At 45.7% G+C, this 15,717-nt stretch overlaps 3 protein-coding genes across 4 annotated transcripts in view; 2 read left to right on the top strand and 1 right to left on the bottom strand.

Annotated features, from left to right (window-relative positions):
* Positions 1-655: 655 nt before the first annotated feature.
* On the bottom strand, positions 656-8,102 carry med21 (mediator complex subunit 21). Its single transcript, XM_030353819.1, has 4 exons — positions 8,002-8,102; positions 4,400-4,514; positions 3,750-3,850; positions 656-946 (listed from the first exon to the last, which is right to left on the bottom strand). The coding sequence occupies exons 1-4, from the start codon at positions 8,041-8,043 to the stop codon at positions 767-769; spliced, it is 438 nt and encodes a 145-aa protein (XP_030209679.1). The 5' UTR covers positions 8,044-8,102; the 3' UTR covers positions 656-766.
* Positions 8,099-14,262, top strand: fgfr1op2 (FGFR1 oncogene partner 2). The gene is made up of 6 exons (XM_030353818.1): positions 8,099-8,368; positions 9,063-9,214; positions 10,693-10,810; positions 11,451-11,593; positions 11,951-12,064; positions 13,629-14,262. Exons 1-6 carry the CDS (start codon positions 8,341-8,343, stop codon positions 13,764-13,766), a joined length of 693 nt encoding a protein of 230 aa, XP_030209678.1. The 5' UTR covers positions 8,099-8,340; the 3' UTR covers positions 13,767-14,262.
* Positions 14,263-14,652: 390 nt separating this feature from the next.
* tm7sf3 (transmembrane 7 superfamily member 3) overlaps positions 14,653-15,717 on the top strand; it is a 17,796-nt gene continuing 16,731 nt past the window's right edge. Inside the window, exon 1 of one of the 2 annotated variants that reach the window (XM_030353813.1) lies at positions 14,653-14,989. In XM_030353813.1, the coding sequence (XP_030209673.1) occupies positions 14,923-14,989 (67 nt within the window). In that variant the 5' untranslated portion in view covers positions 14,653-14,922. The remainder of the gene's footprint in view (positions 14,990-15,717) is intronic. The other variant, XM_030353814.1, reaches the window with a different exon arrangement.

The following is a 15,717-nucleotide window of genomic DNA, read 5'->3' as shown; positions in this document are numbered from 1 at the left end:
AAGTTTGTTATTCCGAACATCGTGTCAGACTGGCGAGAAACTGATCGTGCCCAAGATTAAAAACAGCCATACAAATGATTTATCCGTGTCCCTGCCCGGGCTTGGGACACATTGTGAACCCTACACAATCTCCAAGTCTCCAGCCCTCTACAGGATATCAGAGCCACAATGGGACCTGGCAGTCCCGTGGTGGTATTGTGTAGCCATCTGTCATCCGGGACCTGCTTTTGTTAGTTCATTTGTAAAGCCTAACAAGATTCGTACAAGCCCCTGCGCGCACGTGTGTGTGCGTGTGTGTGTTGTGCGTACACGTATTCCTTTAACCCAGCAAACAGACATGAATCGTCTTTTAAGGTTAATATTTTATATACAAAAAGAGGAAAAGTGTCTTTAGAGGCCTGTGTGGAAAACAAGTTGAGGTTGGGGGCCGTCCGGGAAGGCATGGTGGAGGTGGGAGGGTGGAGGTGAGAGGGTGGAGGTGGGAGGGTGGAGGTGAGAGGGTGGAGGTGAGAGGGTGGAGGTGAGAGGGTGGAGGTGGGAGGGTGGAGGCGGGAGGGTGGAGGCGAGAGGGTGGAGGTGAGAGGGTGGAGGTGGGAGGGTGGAGGTGAGAGGGTGGAGGTGAGAGGGTGGAGGTGAGAGGGTGGAGGTGGGAGGGTGGAGGGTGGAGGTGAGAGGGTGGAGGTGGGAGGGTGGAGGGTGGGAGGGTGGAGATGAGAGGGTGGGGTTGAGTGCAGCCGGCGCTGGGAGACGGGTGGAGGAGCGGGGATCAGGACTGGGTGGGCGAGGGCTGGCTTGGCGCGGCGTTGCGTGTGCGGAGCTGGGACTGGGCGATGTCGGCCAGGGCGCTCTGGATCTTCTCCAGGAGGCCGTCCCCCCGGTTCACCACCTCCTCCAGCCGCACCGCCGCCTCGTGGTTCTCCTCCTCCAGCTGACGGAGGCTGGCCGCCTGGGGAGCAAACAGCAGCACAGAAAGCGTTACCACCACCACCACCACCTCCTCTTCCTACTCCACGATTCACTACCACCACCACCACGATTCACTACCACCACCACCACCACCACCACCTCCTCCTCCTCCATGATTCACCACCACCTCCACCTCCTCCTCCTCCTCCACGATTCACCACCACCACCTCCTCCTCCTCCATGATTCACTACCACCACCACCTCCTCCTCCTCCTCCTCCTCCATGATTAACTACCACCACCACCTCCTCCTCCCACCTCCTCCTCCCAGATTCACTACCACCACCACCACCACCACCACCACCACCTCCTCCTCCTCCTCCTCCTCCTCCTCCTCCTCCTCATCCCACCACCACCTCCTCCTCCTCCTCCTCCATGATTCACTACCACCATCTCCTCCACAACCACGATTCACTTCCACCACCTCCTCCACGATTCACCACCACCACCACCAGCCCCTCCTTCTCCACCAGCTGTAACCGGTTAGACTCAGAGCTTGAAAGGGGCTGGGTTCTGGGAGCTAAAGCACCCCCTCACCAGCCCCCCGTTATCACTGAGGGTACAACGTTGTAAATGGGTCAGGGAGGAGCAAGACTTTCCCCTCTGTTTTAACAACAGCCCTGTATCTTGATATCGTCTGGGGAACACACTAGTTAAGAGTCTAGAGTCTTTCAGCTAAAATAACCCTGCAAAGCAAGCGACTACTCTGGGACTGGCTTGTAGTGGTTTGGGTGTTCGACTCCCAGCCTAGGTACTGGGTTCGATGCCCACGGGTTGCCGCCAAACCTGTAGGCCATTCCTGAGCATGATGGCTAAGCCCCACCTGATCATTAATCACATGCATCTGGAAATCACTACATTTGGTTAAAGGCTCTTCTAAATCAAGAAATGGTCATGAATATTTTCTTTATTCCTGCTTGTGACCAGATGAAACCATTAAGCAGCATGGCTTTCTTTGCCGTACATTATTATCTCGTCAAAAGGGGATTATTTAAGGATCAGACACCTTTGTATCAGAGGCCGTTGAGGCTCACTCGGTCAACCACATCAAAGTCCAGCCTTTGGCTTCTCTTCAGATTAATGTAGTTCTACCCGATAACAGTGAAGGGAGTGCACCATGACATATCGGGCATTATCTGTTGATCTGGAGAGGGAACCAGCCGAGAGCCGCCGCCCTGAACCACTGCCCACGTGAAGGCGCAACCCCAGAAACAAGAGCCACGACTTAGATACAGCGACGGGAATATATATCATATAAATCAGGGGAGATGTGGCTGTCAATCTCTTGAGCCGGGAGTCAAATCAGAGCACCTCTACCTGTTGGTTAGACATCCCCATTGGGTCAATCGTTTACCTTTACAGGCATCCACGGAGAAGCGACCATTGAACTTATCTAATGATTATTACTTATCGTAACGATTATGTTTTAACTGCACTCAAGCTGGGCATCTGGAACACTTTAGCACCAACATAAAACAGTTTGGTCCTTTTATGTGTTCAGATGATGACAACGTCCTGGAAGTTACCATCAGTTTTACACAGTTCATCCTTACTACTACTACTATCCAACACTGAGTATTTATCCAGGGTACGTTTGAAAGGTTTGATGTGCATCTTGAATGCAGAATGCTGGTTAAGGTCTATTTTGTACCGACGTTTGTAATCTCAGATGGACTTTACTCCTCAAGGAAAAAAAAGATTGGGGATCTATTTCCCGTATAAATATGTTTCTATGATAATCGGCCCCAGTTTCCGTGCATGCTGACCTAGTGGGTGGGACCAGAGCCGTGTTCACCCAGCGCCTCTGGCTAATGTTTTTGTATAATGCTTGAGCCACGCCCAGAATCCACATGACGCCTCAGGACATTCTAGTGTCTTATTGCAATAACGACATCCGTCGCTACATTCTGCAACACTTATTTTCCTTTCAAGGGAAAAACACAGATCGATCTTAGGAAGACGTCCACACACTGGCCTTCATGATAATGGTCTCCGTTGTAGAGTGGGAATTTCAAAACCACGGCTCTGCCTTTGTCTCTCAATCCCACTTGGCTAGCGTTCCTTCCGTTTTAACCGCAGCGTTTACAAAAGCCTGCCCTTATGAGATCAGAGCGCCACGCCCTTATTAGGCTTTAACTCCACCCGTGCGTGATGGATGTGGGGGGGAAGCAGGTGGAGGCACAGACTACCGCTGGTGGTGGCGGATGAAGGATTGATTTGAGAGTTAAAAACATGACCAAACCTGACCGAAGACGGGATTTCACAGCATGCTCCGTTGAACACATCCCATGTTGCCTTTACCCCCTCGGTTTATTAGCACGATTAACACGATTAGCCGACCCTTTCATCTGAAGAGAACCCCAGTGAGGTTAGACACGTTACCGATGAGCAGGGAGAGGGTTTAGTGCTCCAACTCGGAGAGGTTAAGGTTGTTACTAGGGACCATAGCATCCTGTACCTTGCAGCTGGGTGTCGCTGCGTGACAGGGGTTAGTACCCCGCTAGATAATTCAGGTGTCAAAGCTCACATCCCTGTATACCGCAAGCATTGAGTACAGATTATTATGGAGGCAAATCATCCTTGCTTATCTATGGCCTGTCTCTCGTTGAAAATCTATAGGAAAATTGGCTGAAGAGAGATGGAATAACATGAAAAAGCACCTAGATGCTACAAACGGGTTGCCTACGTGGTCGGGGCATTAGTGGGTTGCGCCACCAGCTGCCGGTAACCATTTGGCGACCCCTGGTGGTGAGGACAGGTAAATCGTAATGCTTTCTGGCTTACTTGTAGTGCAGCGGTGGACTCTTCACTGGGTAAAGAGTCTATGAGCACGTCCAGGTCTTTGGCAGTCCGGGCGATCAGGGCTGCAAACAGCTGGGCGTATTCTGGGGTTGGAACAGCACACCACGTTAAGGCTAACTAAGGAACACAGAGATTCAAACCTCTTTCAAAACATGAGGAACCTTTCTGTATGGATATTTTCTAGCAGTGCTTTCAGATGCCCGGATCCACACTTCCCATCCCATTGTGATGTTTCCATAAAGTTTATACATGACATGAAAGTCTCATAGACACCAAGCAATGGCATCAGGTGAACATAACTGTGTCGACATAAAAAATATATGGACATGAAATCTATTTGAACAAATTCTGAAGAAATGTTGGTTGGAAATAATCATAATAAATCAATCAATCCGTGTCCACCATGATGTATGCTGGATAGAACAATCTACCAGCCTACCCGGGGGACTGTAGCAAATGTGGCTGATCTATCATCTTTAGCCTTGGGCGATTCGCAAACGATCGGTCAGAAAGAACGAATCCCGAAAGTGAACGACGAGAACTGATTCCCAAAACAAGATAAACGTAAATAAAATTTAACATTTATCAAACACGCTCACACCTGGTGGCATGGTATCGCCCCTTTAATGTACCTTCTGTGGGGTTGGCTGGCTGCTCCTTGTTGATGGCCGTCTGTATGTTGCTGAACGAGGCTGGGGGGGCACATTGCTGCAGCACGCCGATGGCATTGCAGAACTGATCTGCAAGCTGATGACAATAGCACAAGAAGGTTTACTTTATATCCTCGTCCCAGTTGAGGTGCCGTTTGCCTGGTTACCATTTACTTTAAATATTTTCATTTGGTAGATGCCTTTATCCAAAGCGCTCGACAGTGAGTTCAGATACGGGTCCTTAGGGATGGAGTGGTGACCGTGTGTGTGACAGTGGGGTCAGTGGACATGAGGGACTGAACCCAGTACCTTTAGGCTGGGAGACATACAGGCTAGCCCAGGGGTGTCAAACTTCCAGCCCGTGGGCCGAGATGATTCGATCAGGCGACTTGTAGAGCATACATTTCTGAGTATGTCAAAAAAAAGAAGAAGACTCTAGCCCATTCCTGTGATGAGTTATGATTTTTAAAGAAATAACAAAAATACTCACTCCAGCCGCTAGGGGGCAGACAAAATACAAAAAAGGAAGTAAATCCAGACTTGTCCTTGTTTCACTACAAGTTTTCAAGGGTGACAACCCCATTACCAAAATGTCTTTGTCAAAAATAAGAAAAGTGTGGACACAGAGAGCAGAGTTTTCCGGGAAAAATGGACTGAGAATTATTTATTCACAGAGGTGAATGCAAAAGCAGTGTGCTTGGTATGTAATCAGCAAGTTTCAGTGCTCAAAGAATATAATATTCGGCGCCACTATGAGACTCATAAAGAAAAATATCACCATTTGAAAGGACAATTAAGAAAAGAGAAGATAGACAAATTGTTAGCTGGTCTGATGAAACAGCAGTCTACTTTTACTTTAAGCCGCGAGGTCAGTGATGCAGCAGTGAAAGCCAGCTACCTTATTGCTCACGAGATAGTGCAAGCATCCAAGCCATTTTCTGATGGTGAGTTCGTGAAAACATGCAAGCTGAAGGCTGCAGAAGTCGTGTTCCCTGAAAAGCTATCTGCATTTGCCAACATTAGTCTGTCAAGGAACACTGTCGCAGATAGGGTAACAAAGCTCTCAGGAGACTTGGGCAGCCAAATGAACGACAAAATCAAGTAATTTATTGCTTTTTCGGTTGCAATTGATGAGAGCACTGACGTAACAGATATTGCTCAACTGGCCATATTTATTCAGGGTGTTGATGAGACTTTGACAATCACAGAGGAGTACCTTGAGTTGGTGCCTATGAAGGACACTACAACAGCGAATGACATATTCAGCTCTCTCGTTGGAGCGAAGGACAAGGTCTGAGTGGACTGGTCCGATGCCGTCAGCATGGCTACAGATAGCGCACCATCAATGGTCGTGAGAAAGGCAGGCGTTGCGACAAAATTCCGAGAGAAAGTACAGACCGCAAATGGGGAACAAGATTTTTGGGCATTTCACTGGATTTTGCATCAAGATGCGTTGTGTTGCAAAACACTGAAAATGGATCATGTTACGAGTGTGGTTGTAAAAACTGTACATTTCATGAGAGCGCGAGGTCTGAATCACCGTCAGTTTGACACTTTTCTCAGAGATAATGACATTCAGGCTGGCCTATCATACCACACTGAAGTATGGTGGTTAGGCCGAGGTGTCGTGCTCAAGCGTTTCTTTGAGCTACGAGAGGAGGATCTTGCCTTTATGGTGGATTTTACACAGCAGCACCTGAATAATCTTAACAAAATGTTGCAGGGCCGCAAAAAAATTGTCACTCAGTAAAACGACAGCATTCGCTCATTCAAGTTAAACCTGTCACTCTGGGAGACGCAGCTATCTAGCGTTGTCACCGCCTATTTCCCATGACTAACCGCTGTGCGTGCGACCGGACGTAATGCTGATATGGATCAATACAAAGACAAGATTACAGGATTGCTGCAGGAGTTCGAGCAGAGGTTTCAGGTCTCCAGTGAACTAGAGGAGGAATATGCTGTTTTTCGCCCGCCATTTACAGTCAATCCTTCTGACATGCCAGCTGACATCCAACTCAAGATAATTGACTTGCAGTGTGATACCAATATGAAGGAGAAATTTGCGTCGGTGGGCTTGGACACATTTTATCAATATCTCTTGCCAGGGTACCCCAAATTAACATCACTGGCTGCAAAGTTTTTATCCATGTTTGGGACTACATATCTTTGTGAACAGGTGTTCTCTGTAATGAACCTAAATGAAACTGGGCACCGCTCAAGGTTAACAAGCACACACTTGAATGACATTGTGAAATGTGCTGCTACTCAGGATTTGACACCTGATATTGATGCACCCGTAAAGGCTAAAAGATGCCAAGTGTCAGTAGCCAGCAGCAGCAAATAGACTTCAGTGAGGAAAAAAAAAAGTTAATCTGCAAGTAGGCCTGGGCCTAATTCTTTTGATGCTCTTTCAGAAATGTTTGCACTCTGATGAATACAGATCTTTGAAAATAAGTTTACCGGTACTCAGGTTTCATGTTGAAAGACAATGAATATTGTGCAGGATATCAATCTCAGCGCCTACAAAACAGTTTGATTTGATGGAGCCTAATCTCACTGCTCATGCACTGCTATAACTTTTATGTTTGTTTATTTTATTTATATGTGCACATTTACATTTTCAAGGCAGTATGATAGCTTTCATCATAGCCCCCACTTGAGTTTGTTTAGCGTGGTGAGTTGGTTCATTTGTTTAGATGTGAAAATGTATTCACTTCAAAAAATAAACCAGTTGTTAATGAATGTGAATCGATGTGCATTTTATTTCAATTCCATTGGCCCATCTGTGAATAAATGTGTTGTGCTAAAAATATAGATCCTTGTGATCCGTGATTATGTAGGCTGAATGATAAAATATAGTACTGAAAAACAAAAAGTTGACGTAGGTTATTTTGTCATTATCTTACTAGTTCGGCCCACTTCAGATCAGATGGGCTGTATGAAAATGAGTTTGACACCCCTGGGCTAGCCCCTACACAACGCCATGCTGTCCCGAAGGTCATCTTAAGTGAATCTTAAGTACATTAACAATAAACTCTTGACACGAAACTTAAAATGAATAACCATGATTTCACCTAAACATCTGGGTTGATGTCACCGCTGTCAGGTATCCCCTGGCGAAGCTAAGTTAGATACTTGTCCTATAACCATTGGTAATACACTACTATATTATTATATCGTAGAAAAAAAAACATATTACAGAGAGTCATAGATTACTCATCAATCAGGAAGCAACGTTAGTAGTATTTTATAGTTCACCCTACATGTTCAAGTCATCACTGAGAAAGATGTGGAATCAAAATATAGCGGATGATACACTGCGTTGAACAGCTGTAATCTAGAGTAAAAACCATGCATATAGCAATACGATAAAAAAAATATTACTATCTAAATGCAATGCACTTCTGATAACGTGGAGGGAGAGACAGAGGTTCGATCGCAGTCCTCATCATTTAACTTCACGATATTCGCTCAATGTACCTCAGTACTTCACTACATAAACCAACGGAGTCTCCTAGACCTCTGCCCGGTTGTTAAATGAGAATAAATAGTGTGAAACACGACAAATACGACATCTAACGTACCGAGTTTACAGCGTCCTGGAGCTGCGTGAGCCGGTCCGCCATGTTGCTTTTTATCCTTACAAAGTGAACGCCAGATCTCGCGAGATCAGCGGGTATCGCGATGACAGCCTGAGCCCCAGCGAGAGATCAACTTCATTGCATTTAAACCGACCACAAGACGTCGTAAACCGGCCGGAACAAGCAAAGCGGACGCGTTGCAATCGATTTCACGCGTGTTTTGTTGATGCTGAGACATCGGGGCGGTTTAACTTGCGAATAGAGAGGGCTGTCAGGGGTTGCATTAGCTCCTTGATGGAAACTATCGCCGAATATCAACAGGAAGTGTCTGAATAATCCTCCATGGCTTCCTGCACTGTGAGCTCTCCAGGTACAGACTTCACTTTATTCTGCTCCTGAAGCTCCTCAGGGAACAAGCTGCTTCATAACCAGCAACCTTAAGCTCTAGACGGATAGTCTGGGCTACTTTTAATGGCTCAATGTCAGAGAGTGAAGCTAAGAGTTTAGCTAGCTCCTGAGTTAGCTTAGACTATAGCTACTTAAATAACTATACATACTTCAATAAGCATATCTGACTTTACATATACAAATATACATGTCTAACTATAGCTTACATATACAATAAAACATATACAATCAAACACATACATCTATACGCTTACAACTATACATATACAACAATACATGCATAACTACACATGAATAACTACATTTATACAACTATACATATACAACTGTACATATACAACTATACATATACAACTATACATATACAACTATACATATATAACTATACACATCCATAACTATATGCTTCTTGCCTGTTACATAGCTATTCAGTAAAGCATTCATATGTTATATATATATATTATGTTATGTTATATCTGGTTTATTGTGGGTAGTTTGTGTCTTTAAAATAAATGTTTATTAAGGTGTTTCTTGGGATAACACCTGTTGGACTCAATATAAAGTGAAGACAACAATTCATATTCCATTTGAAATAATTGACAAAATAACAGCTATTAAATTTTCGTTTTCCCTCTTGTGAATCTTCCTCAAAACAGATTCAGTTTTCCCGGGAATGACATGCACCCTGGAGAACGTGCTGGCCGACGCAAAGTCGCTGGTGGAGCGTCTGAGGAACCATGACAACGCTGCCGAGATGTTGATCGAACAGACCTCCTCCCTCAGCAAGCGGGTGGGGGCCATGAAACAGGTGACCCAAATGTTCAGGAGGTCAAATGTTGCCTTCGATAAAGCAGATGACCTCCATTGTTACACCCTTCAGAAGCACAACGCCCATCCACTCACTTCTACAGTCGTGACTAGCTCAGCGTTTCTGAACCTGAGCGAACCCAAACTCAAACCTTGGAGATGCCTTCATGCATCAGGTCAATGGAGATTGCTGACCCATAAGCATTAGATATTTTATGATTTGTTTTCGATGTCGAAGGGTAAAGGTCACTTATGCAGTGCGAACAAATGCCAATCGATTCAGAGTCATGATTAAATGACGATTAACTTCTTAAAGGTGACATATTATACACCAGGTGTGGGTGTGATTAGCCGTTACAAGCCGTTTTGAAAATCTGCCTCTTCTGACACCCACACCTGGTGGTATAATGTTTCACCTTTAACTTAAAAATTGTGTGCATAAGCAGACACACACAAATGACATAAGTTCTGTTGGGAGAATTGGTCCGGTCTAATATAAGATCATAAAAGCTGGTTGTTAGGATGCAGTAGTTACATATGATAATAGTATAACGTTGATCATAACTGACAGAGGCTGTTTATTCCATAAATGTGCAGTGACAAGAACCAAGCCAGTCAAACCTGTTCTTAAAAATGGCTACAAATGTCTCCCAACTGTCAAACATTCTCCAGACATTTATGTGGATGGCCCCTGGCCTTCTCCAGCCACTCAAGCTATTAGCTCTTTGGTTGTGATTAATCAAATGTTATATTATCTTATTTAAATCTAGATGGCAGGTTAACAGACCTTAGCTTTTTTTATTACATAGCCGCTGCCTCAAAGGAATAACAATATTTCCACTTCTTTATTCGTGCCATTGATTGAATGACAGCTTGAAAACCCCCTTCTGGTTCAATGGGTTACTGTTAGGTTTAGGAGTGTAGTTCTGCTTACAAAGAAGGGACATTTTGAACTGCTTAAAAGTTGTGATTTGCTCATTATCACAACAACCTTATTCATATGCATGTTGTAACACATTGTTGCTGTTTGTTTGGTCCTGATGTTTATCGTCCTGGCTCAGCCTCTTTGAAACAAACAGCAATGGTACAAACTCATTGTGTGTTCTACTTTCTTGCACTTAAAAATAGTACTTAGCATTGTGTAGCATCTTATCCTCGCTATCTTTGTTGTATACGGGGAATGAGTTAACCTAGCGATTTTTGGTGCTTGGCAGTTGATTCTATGAACATCCTTACCGTACCGAAAGCGACATGTTCTTGTTTTTCTTTCTTCTGACAAAAGTACTTATTGTACGTCGCTTTGGATAAAAGCGACGTACAATAAATTACCTCAATGTAAATGTGCATGTCGTTGCGTGTCGTTGCGGTTTGTTTGGTTGTCCTGATGTTTTCAGTCTTGGCTAGGCCTAGAGTCAAACAGCAATGGGAGTTAGATGTGAAGCTTTGATTGACCTTATTGACCTGCGGCGGTCTCTTCAGTACCAGGAGGAGATCGATGCCCTGAACCAGGTGGCCCGACACCGGCCCCGCTCTAGCCTGGTGCTCGGCATCCAACAGGAGAACCGCCAGATCCGGGACCTCCAGCAGGAGAACCAAGGTAGGAGCAGGACGGAGTTACGGAGGGGACGGAGAGCAGGCCGGGGCATGGGAATATGTCTTGGGAATGCCTTACTGGTTAGGCTGTGGAGATGGGAATTGTGCTGGCAACTGGATCCCCCTAGCTACGATGAGAGACAGGAGAGGCAGAGAAGGCTAGAACGGCCTACCTTATCCAACAATAGAGGTAGGGGTGCTAAATTATGGAAAAATCCTAATCACGATTATTCAAACGATTGTTTTTGAGTTTGAAAACATGGCGCATTTATTCAGCATTTCCCTCCAAAAAAACACACTGTAACTGAGAACTTAAAAATGTCCCTTTAAAAAAATACACAAAATGTTCAAATAGAAAATAATGTACAAATATGTATCCAGCTGTTAAATTTCTATAAAACATTTAATGAGTCAAAAATATATACAAAAAAAAAAAATTGTTTCAACTCGATTATAATAGTTTGGAGATCGTTTGACCCAAAAATCGAATACTCGATCAAAATTAAATTAATTGCACAGCCCTAACGTACGGTAAACGGTGTCGCCAGGGTCTGATGAGAACTCCAGGTTACCCTGGAGGAGACTGGATGGTAGGACCTCCCGCGTGTCCCCTCTAACCCACACTGTGCTCCCGGTGTTCCCAGAGCTACGGACGTCCCTGGAGGAGCACCAGTCGGCCCTGGAGCTCATCATGACCAAGTACAGGGAGCAGGTGTTCAGGCTGCTGATGGCCAGCAAGAAGGACGACCCGGCCATCGTCACGCAGCTGAAGGAGCAGCACACTACAGTGAGACGCACGCACACACGCACGTAGGCAGGCAACGCAGGCACACAATAACGCACACGCATGCATGCACGCACGCACGCACGCACGCACACACGCATTCAGGCACACACACACGCACATACTTGTGCAGGCACGCGTGCACACACACATGCAGGCACGACCGCAGGCACACGCACACATGCACGCAGGCATGCACACACACGCACACGCATGCATGCACGCATTCACATGCACACACGCGTGCCGTGCATTCACACACACACACACACACACATTCACAGACGCGTGCACACACTCACAGGCACTGAAATGGATTCAAAGCATTGCAATCATTCCTCTGTCTCCGTGACTCGGCAGGAAATGCAAGCGCACATCGATAAGATCAACGAGATGGCGAGCGTCATGAGGAAGGCAGTGGAGGTGGACGAGGGCCGCTTGTGTGAGGACGAGGAGCGGATCAAACAGCTGGAGGTACAAACCATCATACTACTGGATGATGTTATGTTGTGTTATTGTCATGTTATATGTCTTTGTCCTTCTACAGTGACAGGCTTTTACTTTATAATCAAACCATCATACTACTGGATGATGTTATGTTGTGTTATTGTCATGTTATATGTCTTTGTCCTTCTACAGTGACAGGCCTTTACTTTATAATCAAACCATCATACTACTGGATGATGTTATGTTGTGTTATTGTCATGTTATGTGTCTTGTCCTTCTACATCGAAAGGCCTTTACTTTTTATTTAAACCAAGACACTACTGATTGATGTTTTGTGAGGCAAAGTGTACGATACACTCACAATACATCTCTCTAATACCATGTATTACATTGATTTATCAAGGGTTTTGTCCAAAGCTTTACTTCACTGGACCTTGAATAATAGCGCCCCCTATGGGAACAATGATCAATGAAGACCTGCTCTTTCGGGATACGTTGGTTGTAGAGGGATTTAAAACTTTGTACCATCCACCGCTGAGATATGGGCGCGGAAAAAGAAAAAATAACTGAACTACTAACAGCCGCGAAAGGTATTCACAGCCCACTTATATAAACTGTATATCTAATTCAGGGAGTGTTTTCTGTTCATGTTGTGCTTGTTTTTTAACGCTATGGCAACGGCACTGTGACGATACGAAATGCCTTTCCTTGGATACGGCCCCCCATGCATAAGGCTACGGTCATGAGCGTTTCTCATGACCACGGCCTGAAGCCGCGGTGGGGGGTCATCTGTCTGAAGTCACGCCACGCTACTTTAAAGTTTTAAACGTATGCTTTTATTTACTAAGTCATTTAGCAGACACTTTTAAACAAAGGCAACACTGTAATTGTTGTGGGACGCGAGTCATGAGCAGGTAGGGGTAGGGCATCTTGCCCCAGTCTTCTGGACCGGCCTAGGGCAGTAGGGTTCCAACCCTGACATTAGGGTTCCAACCCCAGTGATAAACCCCCCTAGCTTCTTCACCACCCCCGCAGTCTTGAACCTGTTTTGGTCCTGCGTCAGGTTTTACTGAGCAGACCAATCAGAGCCCTTTGCTGCCGCGTTGCCCTGACGCAAGGTTTACATTTTTTGGGAGGCACACGCCAGGCCCTTGCAGTGGACGCAAGGAGGGTCCGCAAGGAGTTAATGGGCCTGTAAACCCCCTTGCGTTGTGTCGACATGGAACCATAGCTAAGCCTTAACTGACCGGATGCCGTACCTCCTTTTAGGGCTGCTCGATTATGGAACAAATCATTATCATGATTATTTTGGTCAATATTGAAAAACATGATGTATTTATTTAGCATGTCTCCCCGCAAAACACTTTGTAACACAAAATGGCCAAAAATAAAATGTTCAAATCTAAATAATGTGCATACATATAAAGCAGTTCTGTTCTTCTTCTATAAAACAAAACAAAAACAAAAAAACTAAAATTCGATTATATTAGTTTTGTGATCGTTTGACGCTAAAATAGAAATCGCGATGACAATTCGATTAATGGCCCAGCCCTACCTCCTTCCCACCCTCACTCCCTCCACCCTCTTCCAGCTGGAGAACCAGGGTCTGCGCGAGCTGTTGGGCATCAGCCGAGAGGCCTTCCTGGTGCTGAAGATGGACGAGTCGTCCGAGAGCACGTCGCTGTCCGCCCTGTTGACCAGCGCCGACGTCAGCCTACGGAAGAGTTAGGGGCATCCCATCCCCCCCACCTTCTTCTGCTGCCTCATTAATCCCACCAATCAGCGTCTGTACCTCTGTCCCGCCACAGGGAGCAGTCAAGGGAACAGTCCTTGCCCGTGTTAAACAATGAGTAACGCACGTATAAAGAGTCAGTCTAGTAACGTACTAAAGGTTCATGCAAATTGATGCAGGGCTGCCATTTGTTTTTGGGGGGTAAATACGTGGAGGCCGTCATAGTGATTCTATAGAGTGCAATCTCAAGAGTCTTATAAGAGTCTCTTTGGGATCAGTGTGACGATGGAGGACGCCATCTCGGACCTTATCATTCATGCAGAGTGAAAAACACACAGCCAACTCAAAGCTGTCTTTCATTTTATAAAGTGTGTGTTGGTTTATTTAGTTTGTTTGCTAGTTGGTTATAACTAGCGCGTGAGAGTCTGAGGTTGGCATGTTAGGAGTGTGAATGGAAAATGAAATGCTTGATTTAAATAAAACTAAAACCGCCTATGACTTGTGTTTTTTGCTTTTACACAAAAAGATCTACACACACTATTGTCATTATAATATATTATAAAGCAATGGTTTGTTAGTATGTAAATAGCCATTACTTAACTCACATTAATAATCTATGATCAGTATCTTACTATTACCTGATAAAACATGGATAAATCAATAAAATAACGAGCATCCATTTGATTCTTAGCAGCTTATTAGCCAAGCAATGATGACTGACATGAACAGCATTCATGTGAGCGGCGACAGCCGTGCTTGGCACGGGGGGTGAAGAGACGCGCCTTTATGGCAAGCCGGCATGCGGATAACAACACGACCGACCCGCCCACGTCACGTCACGTGAACGTGTGGCGTACCGAAGATCCAATCTGCGCCTGCGCAGTGGCTTGTCAGAGTCGGAGGGAGGAGAGAAGCCGACAGACACAACACAGAGGCCGGGGGAACCGTCGTCCAGCTTTGATGAGATAGTCACCGAACAAAAGGACAACAAAAAAAACAGAAATAAATTGACTTTAAACACCTTGACAGGTATGGTCCTGAGTGTGACGTGGCGGTCAGTGCGGGGACACGTATCCCGCAGAGAGGCTCTCTGATTCGGAATCGGGGAAATGCCCGCGGGCTGCAAGGCTGCAGACGGAATCTCTCGGTGGAAATGTGGCCGTGGATCTGGTGCATGCTGCTGGTCGCCCAGTCTGGGGAGGTCCGCACCCAAACAGAAAGTAAGTGGAGACGGGGTCTTGCTTGGAAGTGTGGGTGTGTTTCCACACAGCGGGGATGCTGTTGCCCGACAAACGACCAAAACAAAGTGTGACAGCGGGGGAAAGTCACCCAGATAGCCTAACGTCCCTGTTATACTTTGACCCTGATGGGATATCACTTATTTGACCTCTTATCAACTTAAATGTACTCTAGTGTGATGATTATGCCCCCCTTTCTCAGCCTTTCCTTAGCCCCTCTGAGATGATAATCATATTACCGTATGTCGTTAAAAAACACGCAGCTGTCTATTCCTTACCGTTTATTATGATTTAGTTTTAAACCGCCATGATTTGTCTGCACGGCGCTGTTATGTTTCACTCGTTATATTAGTTCTGAGGTGGTAACTTTTACCTGAGCGGAACTTTTACCTGGGTGGAAGGAGGCTGGTGAGAGATAGATATCCAACGAGAACAGCCAGACAGTGTGGTTTGATCTCTGGAAGGTGATCAAGCACGGCCCGGGGATAACGCACCGCCCGCCCTGAGATCACGCACCTCGCGGGAAGCTGTCCTCTTGGCCCCGGCGGCGGTCATGCGCTGATCACCGCTGGTGTGGAATGTGATGAACGGTTTAAAAGATTTATATCTGGAGAAAGTGGAGCATGTGTTCCCCACTGAAGCTCTTAAGTTTTAACCCCTAAGCACCGAATGGATCGTCCTTTGTAGACATTGGACAGAGATTAGATGTG

This window comes from Gadus morhua, chromosome 4 (genome assembly GCF_902167405.1).
Source record: "Gadus morhua chromosome 4, gadMor3.0, whole genome shotgun sequence".
Lineage (NCBI taxonomy): Eukaryota > Metazoa > Chordata > Actinopteri > Gadiformes > Gadidae > Gadus > Gadus morhua.
The sequence above is the reverse complement of the archived record's forward strand: the minus strand, read 5'-3'. Positions and strand labels throughout refer to the sequence as shown.

Excerpts from the sequence above, each read along its gene's own strand:
- fgfr1op2 (XM_030353818.1), top strand. The coding sequence starts at position 8,341 with ATGGCTTCCTGCACTGTGAGCTCTCCAG. Across the intron at positions 8,369-9,062 it reads CTGCACTGTGAGCTCTCCAG|ATTCAGTTTTCCCGGGAATG; the intron begins GTACAGACTTCA and ends TCCTCAAAACAG. Across the intron at positions 12,065-13,628 it reads AGCGGATCAAACAGCTGGAG|CTGGAGAACCAGGGTCTGCG; the intron begins GTACAAACCATC and ends ACCCTCTTCCAG.
- med21 (XM_030353819.1), bottom strand. The coding sequence starts at position 8,043 with ATGGCGGACCGGCTCACGCAGCTCCAGGACGCTGTAAACTCG. Across the intron at positions 3,851-4,399 it reads GCCAGCCAACCCCACAGAAG|AATACGCCCAGCTGTTTGCA; the intron begins GTACATTAAAGG and ends TTCCAACCCCAG. Across the intron at positions 947-3,749 it reads AGTCCACCGCTGCACTACAA|GCGGCCAGCCTCCGTCAGCT; the intron begins GTAAGCCAGAAA and ends TTTGCTCCCCAG.